General features: G+C 41.1%; 1 protein-coding gene and 1 long non-coding RNA gene across 18 annotated transcripts in view; both read left to right on the top strand.

Moving 5' to 3' along the window:
• Nucleotides 1-16,814, top strand: part of AOPEP (aminopeptidase O (putative)) — a 185,176-nt gene that overhangs the window by 155,246 nt on the left and 13,116 nt on the right. For all 17 annotated transcript variants that reach the window (XM_083464871.1, XM_083464869.1, XM_083464881.1 and 14 more), the window contains one exon: nt 708-824. In XM_083464871.1, coding sequence (XP_083320997.1) covers nt 708-824 — 117 coding nt within the window. Of the gene's footprint in view, nt 1-707; nt 825-16,814 lie in introns of those variants that run through there.
• LOC310688532 lies at nt 5,188-11,057 on the top strand. The gene is made up of 3 exons (XR_014517014.1): nt 5,188-6,782; nt 6,837-6,909; nt 7,147-11,057. It is a non-coding gene; the product is annotated as an uncharacterized lncRNA (long non-coding RNA).

Below are 16,814 nucleotides of genomic sequence, written 5' to 3'. Positions count from 1 at the left end.
TTTTGTCTGTAAACACAAGATGGCTGCAGTCTTTGGCACACTTACCTGTGAGTAAGGCTCATTGAACACAGTGGGACTTGTTTCTTAGTAAATAGGCATATAGTTGCACCATAAAAGATGCAAGTATTCGCATATTTCATCAATTGTACAACTGAAAGGGAACTTGGGCAACTTTGCACTGGAAATGTACCATCACAATATGTACTTGTCTGCCACCAAGCTTGTTTTTGTTTCTCAGTCATACAAACAAATGCTTCATATCATAAAACTGACAGACCTCTGTCTAGTTCAGCAGTCTTCTGTGTTTCTGAGCTTTCGGGAGCTGATACTGTTTAACTTGCACCCTTGTTTTTCTGCCTTTATCAAAACAGAGTCACAAGCATATGTATTCCATAAAGCTCGGAGCCCAATAAACTTTAAAAACATTTCATTAAGCTAAATATGGTTTTCATCTAATCTAAATATTGATTGAGAAACCACTGTAGATAAGTTTTGATTAGCCTTTTGGAAAGAGTCTTTTGGAATACAGAGAATGTAAGGCTTTTCAGAAATGAACTACAATAAACTGTTCCTGAATTTCATGCACATGATATAATTACACAGGTTATCTCAGACTATTCACTGTCTAGTCTCTTTTAGTCAAATTATACACTAAGCAATTTTTTTATACAAAAAAAAACCCTCACAAGCTATTTATTTTCTTCTAGCTTTCCCCAGACCAGCTGGTCTTTCTTCTGGAGTGCCTCTTGGAAAAGAAGACATTATGTTCAAAAACGCTGGAGTGCTTACAGAAAACTTACCACCTCCGTGAGCAGGATGCAGAGGTAATCCAGTTACAGACATAGTGAGCTCATAAACTTGGCAAATAAGGCAGTAGTGGGGGAGTATCCCCATTATGCTACATCAAGAGTTAATCTGAATTTTTTTAATAAATGAAAAAAGCCTAAATCTATCCTGGAGGCAGTATAGGCAGTACATAGGTTGCATTTACTGCTTTCAGCTGTGCAACTATGTTTTTAATAAGCTTTTGTTTCTAATTAAGCATGTGTGTACATGTGTGAACCCATGGTTAGTTGAGTACAGCCAAGTCTCATCCTTCAGCTTTGTCTTTTGAGTTTGAAAAATCACTCACCAAGAGAAGGTTTTTTTAAAAAAAAAAAAAGTCTCACATTGGTATTCAATGCTTTCTGTGATCCAGTATCTGCTCATATTTGTCCAGTGCTTAATTGTTTAATGCTTGTGTTCAGCCATGATCAAGAGTTGTAATGCACAAATGTTAGGCTGAGCATTTGTTTTTATCTTAATTTTTGGTTTTTATTGGTATAACAAGCATACAAAAGACATAGAGATTACAACAAATCATTGAGTCTGTCTCCCTTTCTCCCTCACTCACCGGGGGTATCTCATTGTATATCCACATAATTCTTCTTTTTTGATCCATACAGGATAAAGATTTGTGAGAAATTAAAATGCCGTTTCAGTGATATGAATTCCAAGCAACAGTTGTTTCTTAGCCAACAAGCATTGTAATTATAGCATATATTGCAAATGTGATAATTTGTTTCTGGCAACTGAGGGACTATGAGGGACTTCTGCTGAGAAAAAAGAGGAAAAACTGCATCATAATGCTGGACAGGCAGAAATATAGTGCTTCTGGCCCAGAGGCTTACCCAGTTTCTATTCTTCATTGCACCCAGGACATATAGATTTCACTCTTGCTGAGCTCCCCCTCCCTCAACCCACTGAGATTAGAAAACACTGATAAAACCATTCCTTATTATTATAAGGTGACCTGAAAATCACAAGGGAGATCTTGCTCTGCGCTCTTTCCCTACTCAAGTGTTTGCTATCGCTTCTCCTATCATCCCACCTGGCATTATGGTAAGCTTACAGACAGTACCATTATTTTCAGCAGATACATTTGTCTGGAGCCTTGTTTAATGTTCAGATTGCCAAAATGTTTTATGGGCCCCTGCTTTGAATGGTGTCATCTTGTAGATATCCTTTGCCTTCTTCAAGAAGCCCTCAGTACCTCCATGGCATCCTGCTTTTCCTCTGTTTTGGGGATTGGTCCAAAGCTAAAACCGGTGATACATACATTTTCAGAAAGAAGAATTAAATAGTTTTGAGAGCTCGTTGATTGCATTTCAGAAGTAGTTGCCAATTGGCCACTGCCTGTCCAGGCACAAAGAAAAAAGATTTCCAAACTTGACTTTTAACTACTTGTGTGTGAAGACAAGAGAAAGTGTCTGTAGGAATTTAATTTAAATAATATTGCTGTGGTTAGAGCTGAATATGGCAGGGGGAGTAGCCATTATAATTGTAGTAATTTGTTTTTGCAGGTTCTGGAGTGCTAGCATGAGCTTTTGTAGATCAGAACATCAGATTTAAAACCACACAATTCAAAAATTTCTACTTTCTCCAAGGAAATGCTCAGTGTAATATGATAATAGTTGCAAGTTTATTTCAACTTTTATTTATTTGTTTATATGGTGTTCTGAATGCCAGATTTATTTTTACTTAGCCTTGAAAGTTTCACTTTGCTATTTATAGGAATTAAGATATATTTAGGGTATATTTTAATCACACACAAATACCAGAGAAATGTCAGGACTTCTATATCTGGAAGAGGAATAACTGAGGAGGTAAGATCAAAGCTGTAACTCCTCTGTTGCAGTTTCATGCCAGAGAATCTAGGCCTGTGAGATTTTCACACCCTACTGATATTATTATTTCCCCTTTCTACTATAAATTGTGTCAAATTCATGCTACTGAACTTGTATGCAGTTTTGTCCTTTGAAACAAAGTTATAACCTCTGTAGCAGAAACACTACGTCGGCTTTATTTTGCAAGGTGAAATCAAGGGCTTAACTAGACCCTTTAAGAAGGGCAACCAAGATAACATTACCATTAACGTTTCTGCAGCTACTGAATCACAGGCACCTACGCCCCTCAAAAGGGAATGTTGGTTTACATACTGTCGCCTGTCGAAGCGAGGGGCTTTTCGTATCTCCAAATACAGTTAGCGCTCTGCTGAAGGTTTTTTCCTTGTAATGTTGGCAAGTTCTAGGACCAGTGTGGAAGTTTTGAGCATGAGGATTTTAATCAACAACATTCAATTTGAAGAGGGCGAGTTTCCTGGTTATAAAATAAAAATCAAGTTATTAGGGGCACTGCTTTATTCAGGATGTTTTGTGCCGTTCAAACCCCCCACTCAGCCATGTAGTTCACATGGTGACCTTGGGCCTGCCACTGCCTCCCACCCTAGTCTGCCTCACAGGGTTGTTGCAAGAATAAAATTGGCTAGGGGGAGAGCCATGTACGCTACCTTCAACTCCTGGGCAGAAAGGTGGGATATAAAAGTAACAATGTTCTCCTGCAATGATTTTGCAAAGTTTTTTGCAGATAAAATCGCTCAGATTCAGGAAGAAGTAGACTCCACCGTGGGAGCAGGGCCGGGGCGGGAGAGTGCTAGAGTTCTGTCTAGTCAAGTTGAGTGGGATCAATTCCAATCTGTTACCTCCGAGGATGTGGACAGGCTGCTTGGACGAGTGAAACCAACCACCTGTCTCCTGGATCCTTGCCCATCCTGGCTTATAAAAGCTAGCTGGGAAGGACTGGGCGATGGGCTTCGTGGGGTGGTGAATGCTTCCCTCCGTGAGGGAGCCTTCCCAGACCCGCTGAAAGAGGCGGTTATTAAACCGCTTCTTAAAAAACCATCTTCAGATGCGGCCACGATGGCCAATTATCGCCCAGTCTCAAATCTTCCATTCCTGGGCAAGGTGATTGAGCGAGCGGTTGCCAAACAACTCCAGGCACGCCTGGAAGAAGCGGACCATTTGGATCCCTTCCAGTCGGGATTCAGGCCTCATCATGGGACTGAAACTGCCTTGGTCGCACTGGTTGATGATCTCCGGCGGGCTAGGGACAAAGGTGAGAGCTGTTTCCTAGTTCTGCTGGATCTCTCAGCGGTGTTTGATACCATCGACCATAGCATCCTTCTGGACCGTCTTGAGGGGCTGGGAGCTGGGGGCACTGTCATACAGTGGTTCCGCTCCTTCCTCCTGGGCCGTGTTCAGAAAGTGGTGGTGGGGGATGAGTGTTCAGACCCCTGGGCTCTCACTTGTGGGGTGCCTCAGGGTTCTGTCCTCTCCCCCATGCTTTTCAACATTTACATGCAACCGCTGGGAGAGATCATCAGGAGGTTTGGGCTGGGTGTTCATCAGTATGCCGATGATACCCAGCTCTACCTCTCTTTTAAATCAGAACCAGTGAAGGCAGTGAAGTCCTGTGTGAGTGTCTGGAGGCAGTTGGAGGATGGATGGCGGCTAACAGATTGAGGTTGAATCCTGACTGTTTTTGGGGGACAGGAGGCGGGCAGGTGTGGAGGATTCCCTGGTCCTGAATGGGGTAACTGTGCCCCTGAAGGATCAGGTGCACAGCCTGGGAGTCATTTTGGACTCACAGCTGTCTATGGAGGCACAGGTCAAATCTGTGTCCAGGGCAGCTGTTTACCAGCTCCATCTGGTACGTAGGCTGAGACCCTATCTGCTTGCGGACTGTCTCGCCAGAGTGGTGCATGCTCTGGTTATCTCCCGCTTGGACTACTGCAATGCACTCTACGTGGGGCTACCTTTGAAGGTGACTCGGAAATTACAACTAATCCAGAATGCGGCAGCTAGACTGGTGACTGGGGGCGGCCGCGAGACCATATAACACCGGTCTTGAAAGACCTACATTGGCTCCCAGTACGTTTCCGAGCACAATTCAAAGTGTTGGTGCTGACCTTTAAAGCCCTAAACGGCCTCGGTCCAGTATACCTGAAGGAGTGTCTCCACCCCCATCATTCTGCCCGGACGCTGAGGTCCAGCGCCGAGGGCCTTCTGGCGGTTCCCTCATTGCGAGAAGCAAAGCTACAGGGAACCAGGCAGAGGGCCTTCGCGGTAGTGGCGCCCGCCCTGTGGAACGCCCTTCCAGCAGATGTCAAAGCGATAAACAACTACCTGACATTCAGAAGACATCTTAAGGCAGCCCTGTTCAGGGAAGTTTTTAACGTGTGATTTTACTGTATTTTTGGTTTTATGGAAGCCGCCCAGAGTGGCTGTGGAGGCCCAGCCAGATGGGCGGGGTATAAATAATAAATTATTATTATTATTATAATTTATCAATAAACTAAAATGTAGAAATGAGAAGATCATGTAGGCAGGCTTCAGGTGGTCACTCATAAATTGTTTTACGTTACCGTAATTTTCTGCTGCAAATGCTGAGATGTACAGTGGTACCTCAGGTCACATACGCTTCAGGTTACATACGTTTCAGGTTACTGACTCCACTAACCCAGAAATAGTGCTTCAGGTTAAGAACTTTGCTTCAAGATGAGAACAGAAATCATGCAGCAGTGGCGCAGTGGGAGGCCCCATTAGCTAAAGTGGTGCTTCAGGTTAAGAACCGTTTCAGGTTAAGAACGGACCTCCGGAACGAATTAAGTACTTAACCCGAGGTACCACGGTACTCAGGGATAAGTTCCACTCAGCAGATTATGCTTTTTTTAAAAGCAGGGATTGGTAAATGAGACACTGAAACACATGAAAATATTTTCTGCAGATGTGTTTGATTTTATTTATTCTTCTGACAGACAGCATCTATCCACAAGAAACTCCCCTTGGTTAGGAGGGGGATCACTGGGTGTAGAACATAAATGCAAATAACCAGGGGCTATTTGTAAGAACAGAAGATCAATGAGAAGGGAATGCGCGCTGACAGCATGTGTTCTGACAAAACCTGATGAGCTATTGGGAAGGGCTGGAGATCAAAGAGGGAATGTAGAACTTTAGGTTTCGGATGACATGCCGCCCCGCCCACCCAACCTGCCTCCCAGAAGGTCAACAACGTTGTTACAACACATGACCCACAACACCGAGATTTAGACACACGTCTCGCCCATACGATTATACTATGATTAGCACAAGAAACAGAGCCTGCACATTTATTCATGCTTTAAATCCTGTTGTTGTTATTATTATTTTTTAAATAACCACGTGGTAGGGCATTCAGGCATACGCCACAGCCATTATTCCATTATTAAAACACTCACTGTGGAGCAAGGATACCAAAATAAAAGGCCACTGCAGCTTCACTTACGAAGATTTGCCTCTGAATGTATTTATAATAGTGTTGTTGTAATCTACACTGAATATGCTTACACGCACTAGCTGACCTTGGGTACGCACGAGTGTCTTCTGCATGTGTTGCTGTTCAAAACGTTGATGGCATATAATCCATGTGGATGGTGATTTGAGATTATTATAGGGCCCTGATCAGAGAAACCAAGTCTAAAAGGGCATCTCGTAGAGCCCATATTCTGCATTCAGTTAATTTTGGTCTTGCAACACGTTGTATTCATGTACCGAGGTTTAAAAAGTTAATATTTTTTACAGAGGCTGTGTGGTTCTAAACAATACATAATTGGAACAGTCTTGGCTTTACCACAGAGGACATTTCACTGCCAAAAAATTTTGCAAGGAGAAAAACCATTTTAAGGCTAATTTCCTTCCTTTCCTGCTAGATAGGTCAAATCCAAAGTATGCTTTTAAGGCATTTTATCTGAACTATCTACCTCTTTCTCAGTATTAGCAAAATTGGCTCTAAAAATTATTTTTAGACTATATTAGAGTTTACAAAGTAGACTTGATTAATGTTTCATTTGTTCTTTTGAGCTTCTAAGCTTGGATTTAAAGCAGTAGGAACATGAGCAAAATGAATATAAATGTATATACAAAAATGTATAGCAAAATGAATATAAATGTATACACAAAAATGTATAGCAAAATGTATAGCGTTTTGGACACTATAATAGAAACAAAGAGGGAGGTGCTCAAGACTGAAGAATGAACCTAAGTGTGCCCTCCCGTGTACAGTGGCACCTCGGCTTACATACGCTTCAGGTTACATATGCTTCAGGTTACAGAATCTGCTAATCCAGAAATAGTGCTTCAGGTTAAGAACTTTGCTTCAGGATAAGAACAGAAATTGTGTTTCAGAGGTGCGGCAGCAGCAGGAAGGCCCCATTAGCTAAAGTGGTGCTTCAGGTTAAGAACAGTTTCAGGTTAAGTACAGACCTCCGGAACGAATTAAGTACATGACCAGAGGTACCACTGTATCTCAATTTAGAAGCCACCCAGAGTGGCTGAGATACAGATAAGAAAATTATTTTAAAAATATTTTTAAAATATTAATAATATTATCCAAGAAGCTTCCATAGTGTTCAGTGAGACTTGCTCCCAGGTAAGTGTATGTAAGATATTAGCGTATCTGTTTTGCTAGACTTTAAATAGTTTTCAGGTATGTCTACCACTTCTCCTGCCCAATGCTTGCTATCAGAAACTTAGAAGATTTTGATTGTTTTTTCTAGCTCCTGGACTAGATATCTTGCCTGTGAAATATTGTTGAAATACTGTTACAGTTCTTTTGTAAGATTCCTACCGTCTTGGGTGTTGGTAGTGGGGTGATAGTGGAATCAACTTCAAAGGAATTTCCAAGTTGCCTTGCTAGTAACCATGTTACAAAAGAGGAAATTTCAGCTTGTGTGCATGCTTGGTGCATCTGCTGAAACTTCTGCACAACAGTGAAATGTGCAGAGGTTGTGTTCTTTTGCATCTGGTCACCTAGATTAACCATCAGTGTTAATCTGTTGTATGTTCCAGTGAGGTGGCTTGTTCTTGGAAAGAATTACATATTGATCTGTTTGCTTCAGATTTTCATCAGAGAATGAATTGACATTTAGAGAAGCTTAGAAAACAACTTTGCAGTGCCATCCTGTGCGTGCTTAGTTAGACATTAGTCCTACTTTGTCCAGTGGGGCTTACACCTTAGTAAGTGTGCTAATATTAATTGTATAAAAACCAGAGAGATTGTGAATGACCCACTGTACAGTTTCTGTATACCGTAAGCAGATGTTAGAGATGTTAAGCTTGCACATTGGGATATTGAAATTGATTATTCTAGTTTAAAAGATCTTGCCATTTTAGAGAGCTTTGACAGAAAAACCCCCGAGGTGTGCACTAAAAACTTAACAACCTAAACATGAAATATTGCAGAATAATTCAGAAAGCATCAGAATAGCTTAATATGAAAAGTTTTCACACTAGAGAGGCTTCACTAGTGAGCTGTGAGTGCTTGTCAAAGAAGGGATGATTCCTACATCACAATCTGCTTAATTCAGAAAGGAAGGACCAGCCCTGGCCATGATAGATAGAACTGATGGGAATTGTAGTCCAAACCATATGGAGGCCACCAGGTTGGGAAAGGCCAGTGCAGACAGTTCTGATCAATATGAAGTATTAGCCTGATTTCATACAAGGCAGCTTTTACATTCCTAATCCTCACGCCTTTCTCCTGTTGTGCTACTTTTAAGACTAGAGATCAGTGAGTAACGTTGTGTCTTTACAAGGTTTCTACTTCTCCTAAGTCTTTCTGTAGAAGGCATTAATTAAAGTGTGTTATGGGCTCACGTAACAACCCCTTTCATTTTTGTTCAAGTGTGTTTGTTCCTTGAAGAGTGATTTAAGTGGTGGTTGTTGTTTTTTATGTAGGGATACCCACTGTTAAAAACAAAAATCCATCCATGATATACGTGAATTTTGAGGGCTGTTATTTTTGGGTTACCCCATCTCAAAAATGCCAGACTAGGGATGAAAAGTGTGTAGGTGTGAGCAATAAATAAAGTACAGTGGTACCTCGGAAGTCGAACGGAATCCGTTCCGGAAATGCGTTTGACTACCAAAACGGTCAGAAACCAAAGCACGGCTTCTGATTGGCTGCAGGAAGCTCCTGCAGCCAATCGGAAGCCACGGAAGCCCCGCTGGACGTTCAGATTCCAAAGAACATTCGCAAACTGGAAGACTCACTTCCGGGTTTGCGGCATTTGGGAGCCAAAACATCTGAGTACCAAAGCATTCAGGATCCAAGGTACAACTGTATAGTAAAAGGCTTACATGGGAGAAATGCCTGAAAAAGTTATTAAAGTCTCCTCCGCACCAAATTTAAAAACACTGACTCACACCTGGAAAGGGAGACCAGGAGTATTCTCTAAGTGCCCTCTGGAACCTTCCTTTACAGCCTGACTTGAATTCAGAGTCAGAGGGTGGGATGTTACCCAGGGAAGCTTCGGTAACCCCTTGTTCGCATGAAGCTTAGGTTCAATCCCTGCCATCTCCACTTAAAAAAGGATCAGGTAGCAGGTGGTGTTAAAGACTTATGTCTGGGATGATGGAGATCTGCAGCTAGTTAGCCAGAGCAGGTGTTAACGGACTAGATGGGCACATGGTTTTACTTGGCCTAAGAAGTCTCCCTTGTGATTTACTTTATGGTGCTGTTGTAAGAATTACTTAGGGCAGAACTAGGCTCTCTTTTGCTCTTTGATGTTCCCTGCCCCTGTGAATGTCAGCCGGCTAAGAAAACTCAAAGCATTGTACGATTAGAGAGCACCTTTTTGTTATTAGACATTACTGAGTAGAAAGAAGAAATACGAGGGTAGCTGCATTCAGTGGCAGTCACACTACTGTAACATCTACTCAACTCAGAAATAATGCACGTGAAATCCTTCAAGCGTCTAGGAAAAGCACTAATCATTTAACTATTACTGTTTAGATCAAATAATTACTGCTCGTAAGAAACACTAATTGTTAGGGGTCCCACTGGTAGACTTCCACTAGGGCAGTGAGACTTTACCCATCTCGTCTCCTCTCCTGCTGCACTCTCCATAGCAGGTCGTAGGGGGAGGAGAGGGGATGATGATGATGATAATTTATTATTTATACCCCGCCCATCTGGCTGGGCTTCCCCAGCCACTCTGGGTGGCTTCCAACAAAATATCAAAATACCATAATACATCAAACATTAAAAGCTTCCCTAAACAGGGCTGCCTTCAGATGTCTTCTAAAAGTCTGGTAGTTGTTGTTCTCTTTGACATCTGGTGGGAGGGCTTTCCACAGGGCGGGCGCCACTACCAAGAAGGCCCTCTTCCTGGTTCCCTGATTGTTTTGACTGGCAAGCTGAAATGTTTGTACCGACAGAATGATTTCAATAGTACTATATTGAACTCCCCCCTATAAAATTATGTTGTATTCATCATTATACTAATACAAATAAAATAAATAATAAATAAACAAAGTAACTTATTATTAGTAATAATAATAGCCTTTCCAACCACATGGGGATGTTTTTGAGAAAATGCAACTAACCCTGGGTTTTAGGTCCATTGTACGCGCCCTGTCTTAATATTTTCTTGGAACTTCCAGATGTGTTGGGAGCCAGAACTGAATTATTATGGTAGTTGCTCTGTAAACAGAATCATGGGTGGTAGTTTTAAAATACAATTTTGACCATAAGCTTCCTGGGGAAGATGCAGCCTAAATGTATGCATGCTTATCCACCGCAAATCCCGCTGTGTGTTCATTTCCAAATAAATGTGCTTAGGATTGCAGCCTTAGTTTAACATTTTGCCTTATTTCCCTCCTGCCTCCAAGAGCATTTGCATTTCTAAACTGTATTAAATATTCATGGAAACCAGAAAAGGACTTTGCAGTTATCCCCAGTCAGCATATCTTTATGTTAAACAGATCCCATAGATTTTCCTAGGTTTATTTTGTGTACTTCATTGTAGTTGGGGAAAGATCTTTCAAAATAATGCAGACAAATATGCAGAACAGTTAGAGCTTCAGCCGTAAATAAGTCAAGATAAGGACTCAGCTTGGAAGTGACTCAGACTTTGTGAACATTTATGCCTGCTGCTGCATTAATGAAGTCTTATGTGAACTGGACAGTGGCTTGCAGAAGGTACACACTGTGATTGGTGGAGCGAGGTGAAGGATTAAAAAAAGGGTGGATTTCACGTGATTTAAACATAGCATAGCAGTGGGCCCAGACATTCCTGAAGCTCAGGTCTGCAACCTAGCATGCGCAGGACTAAATATCTGAGCTGACCATTTCAGAACTATTTGAGTTTAAACTTTAGTAGAAACATTTAAAACAGTAAATTGTAAAAAAAGAAAAGAAAAGTAGATTTACAGCCTATTTTCCTGTCCACTGCAAAGGAAGAGACAGCAATATAATAATGTTACGTATTTTTTTGTTTATTTAAAAATGTACTAAATCCCTTTTCAACCAAAAGGCAACCAATGAACAAAACATAATCCAGAAACAATTTAACACTGAAGATCCACTAGATAAGGAGGTATTCTATCAACCTTATACATGCTGACAGTTCTTCTGAGGGCAAGAATTGTCCCATGTACTTTGCAACCGTGCTTCAGATGGCAGTAGCATGTAGAGCAGGCTTCACCAGAAGATCTTCATTGGCTAATTATACAGATATACATCACTATTGTCTAATTAATCCAAACAGCTAGGAGATTGCTAGAATCTCAGTTAGAGATGAGGTGCTGAGGATAAGAGGTTTTTCAATACGGAGCTTAGATCACCTGTACTCTCCAGTCACACAGTAAAGTATAAACCAAGATTTTCCATGTTCCTTTGCTTCCCCATCTTATTGAATGGTATGACCATGTTACTACCATCTGGTAAATGTTGCATATGAATCGCCTTAGTACTTTCCACAAAATAAAATTGGCTCTCAAATTAGCTTTATTTTCCTTCCTGTAAATGTTCCTGAGTCCTTACTTCCCCCCAAAAAGAGTCTTCATAGCAGATGGAAAGTTACTTTGGTACATTTTTCTTCTTTCATCAAGTTGGTTAATAATGTTCAGTTTCATAATGTGCAATGCATACCAAGGCCATCAGATGGAATATTTAGAGAGAGAGAGAGAATGGACTGAAGAAATATAAGTGCTTTTGCAGAAGATGTGAAAAATAGAAGTCCATATATCATATCCAGGGGTACGTAGCCTTTCTCCTACAACAGCTTCATTGTACATGGTCCTGTAAACTGATGGCCTTTTATTTAACAGACCAAATGAAGTTACCTTACTTACTACAAACAATGTAGAGTTCTCAGGTTGTTGTGTTTTATCTATTTCCCAAACCATGGAAACACTAGCAGGTATACATGTTAACCACATAGCAACGCCACTGTTTGCCAGCCAGGGGTACTGCTTTCAAGTTAAGTAGTGTCTTATCCGCCTTCCTAGGATAAGGTTGTGACCAAGTAGTGTTTAAAAACAGCACCACACCTCTTTGGAGCAGCTTCATGTATAACATGTTACACAACAGAAAGAAAGTCAATTACCATGTTGCCAAAAGTGATGATTAGAGTTACCCTTCCCTTGGAAAAGTAGGTATAGTCTTAAGAATTTGCCTGTGGCCTTACAGGGAACAGTTCTGTAAAACAACTACCTTTTGATGCTATATGAAAATTGCTTTTCCTTCTATAAACAGCAAGGCCCCCCATCCTCCCTGTTTCTTTCCATGCACACACAATTTGTAAGTTCCTTAGCCGCCTTAACTGAGTCAAGGTCATATTGGATTGCAGAGTGAAATACCAGCATGCTTTGTGTTGTGCTGTGAATTGGGGAAATATCTACAGAACTCTTTATCAGCCTGTGTCTCCTAGATAGGAGATTTGCACAATGACCTGAGCAAAGCAAAGGCAATCAGCTATTTCTTACAGCGCCTACATGCCCACACTGATATTCAGAAAGAGGCACTGTGTAAAATCAAATAGTGTGTATGTGTGTTGAATTGTAGTGGGCAATAATGTTCCTGTTTTTCAGAGGGGAATTTCTCACCTAATATATTTATATTTTTAGTAAAGCACATCCCTGTACTTTATTAAAAAACTACTTTTGTGAACCTGTAGTAAATAAAGGTTCATGCATGGTTGTGTAATTTTAGTGGGGGGGTGGGGGTGGGAAGAGACCTATAGAACTTTAAAGTGAAGTTGGGTTATTTCCCCCTTAATTTCACTGCAGGGGTATCTAGCCTGCATAATACATCTAGCCTCCTAGAAGTCTTTTTGTAGCTCCCAAAGGTGCCCCCTTTTGTCAGGAGGGGCAGGTTTATTTTATTTTATTTTATTTTAGTGGTCAGTCCAGTCTTCCCTCTATAATTAATAGTTAATCTGTGTTTTGGGGGGGAGAGAACCCTCCTGAAAATTTCAGCTGTCCACTTCCTAATGGAGCGCATTACCACAGTGCTTGGGAACCTTTGGTGATGTCTGCTGGAGAGATCTCTCTCTCCATTGCTCTCTGCTTTAGTCACTAGGTGGCACTGGTTACTGCTGGCACCACAAGCTTCAGCTGTTTAAGATATGACCTCAAGATCATTCTGAAGAGCAGCTGAGGCGACCACGTGCAACAACAGCTGCCACTTGCAACAATAATTGATTAATGATAACAGAGGAGGAGGAGGGAGCTATGGCGAGTGGAGAGGTTTCAGTCTCTCCTCCCAGACTGGTGGAATGATAGGGATGCGATTTCCCTCCCTCCCTCCCCTGCCCATCAGAGGCACGCAGTGTGCTCTGTGTGTGAATGAGAGATTGTGTGTTGTGTTCCTGTGTATGTGTCCATGTGCGAATTGGTGTGTACTGCATATGGTGTGGCGAGCGCACACATTCATGTGTGTGCTTACATGAATGCATGCACGCTGCGCAGCCTTTGGAAGGTTGGCTAACCTTGAATGTAGTTCCCGGACTGAAAAGGGTTTGTGCGCATAGTATTGTATTGCTCTGTTTTCCAGTAAAGTCTTGTTTGCAGTCTGCCACATGTAATACAGTCGTACTTCATATCCTCTCTTAAAAGAGAACTGAAACAATTCCAAATATGAATTTGACTAACAGTCCAAACTCAAATTTAGAAACTTCACATTTCATGAATACATGATTTGTAAAGGTAAATGTTTAAGTGGTAATAATCCTCTTGAAAATTGATGCTAGGATCCAAGGATGCTATTACTTCATTGCCTTAACTGAAAGGCTAAACACGGTTGGAAATATATAAGGGTTATACTGGATTAGACCAGAGATCCTTCCAGCTGGTCACTTCATTTCACACAGTAACAGCCACTGGGAAATCACAAGCAGTTCATGAAAACAATTGCTGTCTTCCATTATTTATCCACATTGGACTATTTTGAGGGGTTGTCTGAAACTGTAAGAGAAGGATTCTAATCTGTGTGAAAATGAACTATCCTTTGAGACAGGACTATAATCATACAGTTGGGGAGGGTGGGGATTCTTAGCATGTAAATGTCTTCTTCTTGTTCCACAACTGACCAGATTTTTGCAGAGTGTGCCCCCGCCTCTGGTAGTGGAATAAAGAACTGTGCAGGTAGTTTCCAGACTATGCTCTGGTTTCCTAATGAGCCACTCAGTCTGCTTAACAGTGAGTCTTCCTGACTAATAATCTGATCCATCCCTCCATCTGTAAGAGTTATTCCGTCTGGCTTTTGTGTGCTTTATTGCCTTGCAGAGTTTTCAGTATATTAATGGTAAAAGTTATACCTACTCTCGGGAATAGTTTATGGAAAGTCGACAATTACCGAGACACCAAGAGATCACAGTGATGTGTGTGGTATAAATGTTTGGAATAGGGCAGTAAACACAGCTGTGCCTCAGAAAGCTCCCTCCGTATGTTGAACGCTGCTAAAAGAGCATATATGTGTCTCCTTATTTGTACGTGGCAAAGAAATGTGTTGCATTTAATGCTCTCATTTCAATATGCTGTGTTAAATGTAGGACACCCTAACGGTCATAGAACTGCAGGCTCTGTGTTGCGTCAGTGTCTTGTGCCTCATTCTTCAGTAGAAGGAGGATGACATGACGGGGGGACAGGACAGCAGACACAGAAAAGGAAAGTTCTTTCTTCAAGAAGGTATTTTGCAATCTGTCTTCTCTCACTCCAGTCCTTATTGTGAGGCCTGTATCCCTTTATCTGTTTATTGTGAAAGATAAACGGAACTAGTGGATCCTGCAGCAAAATGTGGGAGCACGAGGGAAGGTTCATTCAGGCAAAGGGAGTTTTGGAAAGATAGGAGTGTTTCACATATTATAGGTTCTGCCCTGTTTTGGCGTCTGCCTATTGATATCATTTGAGGTTCTTAGTAGTCCAGAAGCCTTTGGTACCTGTTGGGTTATAACGGCAGGGAGGATGGCAAGGTGTGCTTTTGCCACTGGGCCAAAAAGAAACCATTGTAAATCTGCTGTTTTTAACTATTTAAGTGGTTTACAAAAATATATATAATAAAATTCTTTATTATAGATAAAAACAGGTATTTTAAAATATTCAAAAATGATAACAGTAGCTAAAAAGAAATAAAACACACGTTTAACTTCATGTCTGGGTAGGCTGGCCTAAATAAAAATATTTCAAGCAGTTGCCAGAAAGAAAACAGCTTGGTGTTCATAGGCAGGGAGTTCCAAAAAGTGTAGGTGCTGCCACACTAAAGGATCAGTTTCCTGCAAGTGCAGAACAAGTATTAAATGGTGCCTGTTGATAGGGCATATCTCTAGGGTTTCAGATGGGAGACATGGGAACCAAGGTGGCAGTCATAGTCCCACCATAGCAATGCGTATATAGACACGTTTCAAGGCTGCTAAGGAACAATAGTAATGTCTATATATAGTCACCCAGAAAACTAACTTTTTTCTTTTTTGGTAAAACCTTTTATTGTTTTTTATGCTGGCTTTTTATGCCTTGTAACTAACTGATGGCTGCTGTTTTAGAGATGATGTTACATTTACAGTTGTACCTTGGAGGTCAAATGGAACCCGTTCCGGAAGTCCGTTCAACTTTCAAAACATTCGAAAACCAAATTGCGGCTTCTCATTGGCTGCAGGAAGCTCTTGCAGCCAATCGGAAGCTGCGGAAGCCCCGTCGGATGTTCAGCTTCCAAAAGAACGTTCAAAAACCGGAACAGTCACTTCCGGATTTTGATCGTTCGGGAGTCAAAACGTCCAAGATCCAGGGTGTTTGGGATCCAATGTATGACTCTATATTGTTTTTTGTGTTTATTTTGCAAGCTGTTTTGTGAGGACTTTGTACTAAAATGGCAGGACGTAAATATTCAAAGCAAAGAATAAATGAAATGAAATAACTATACAGAAATAAATACTGATCTAAAGTTGTGTTAGGACTGGACTCAATAATTCAGAAACCAAGAATGGAACTCTGGGGAATCCCTTAGTCTATTTCCAGGAACCGCCTTGCTGTTTTGCTTGGCTTTTATCAGTCTTCTCCAACCTAGTGCCTTCCATATGTTTTGGATGACAATGTCCATCATTTAATGGTTCTGTGCATTATATGTATCTTGGGGTATAGAATATATTCAAGTTCCCTTTGATATTTGGTTAAGAGCTCAGCCCTTGTGTGTACAAGAGAAGCCAAAGTCAAAAGCAGGTCCAGGCTCATGCTGCTTAATGACATATCCCTGGCAAACGTAGCATTATTTAGTCCAGAATACGATTCAAGAAAGTTGGGTTGGAATGTAAACTTTATATAATCACCAGTTTTGCATAACACTTCAAATTGTTTGTCTTGTTCATAGGCCTTTTAAAAGAATTTTTCCTCTGAGATTACTGACCTGAACAGGGCAGTTGTGACATACATGGTCTTTTTATTATATCATCATTGCCTCTCCCAGATTGAGCATTGCTGGAAATTTCATTGAAAGAGAACAATGTCCATGCCAAAACAAAAATCCAAGTAAATGCCAGCTAAAAACATATGCCAAGCCCAAGACCTATATTTTTAATAGGAAGCATAGGAGGCACATATTTGGTTATAGTCAAACACACACCACAGCTATTTCTACAAGAACTGCAGGCACAAAGATATAAGTTGGAATGATTTTATTACAGTATT

This window comes from Podarcis liolepis (genome assembly GCF_965112155.1).
Source record: "Podarcis liolepis genome assembly, chromosome: 11".
Taxonomy (NCBI): Eukaryota; Metazoa; Chordata; class Lepidosauria; order Squamata; family Lacertidae; genus Podarcis; species Podarcis liolepis.
This window is presented reverse-complemented; position numbering and strand designations above follow the sequence as displayed.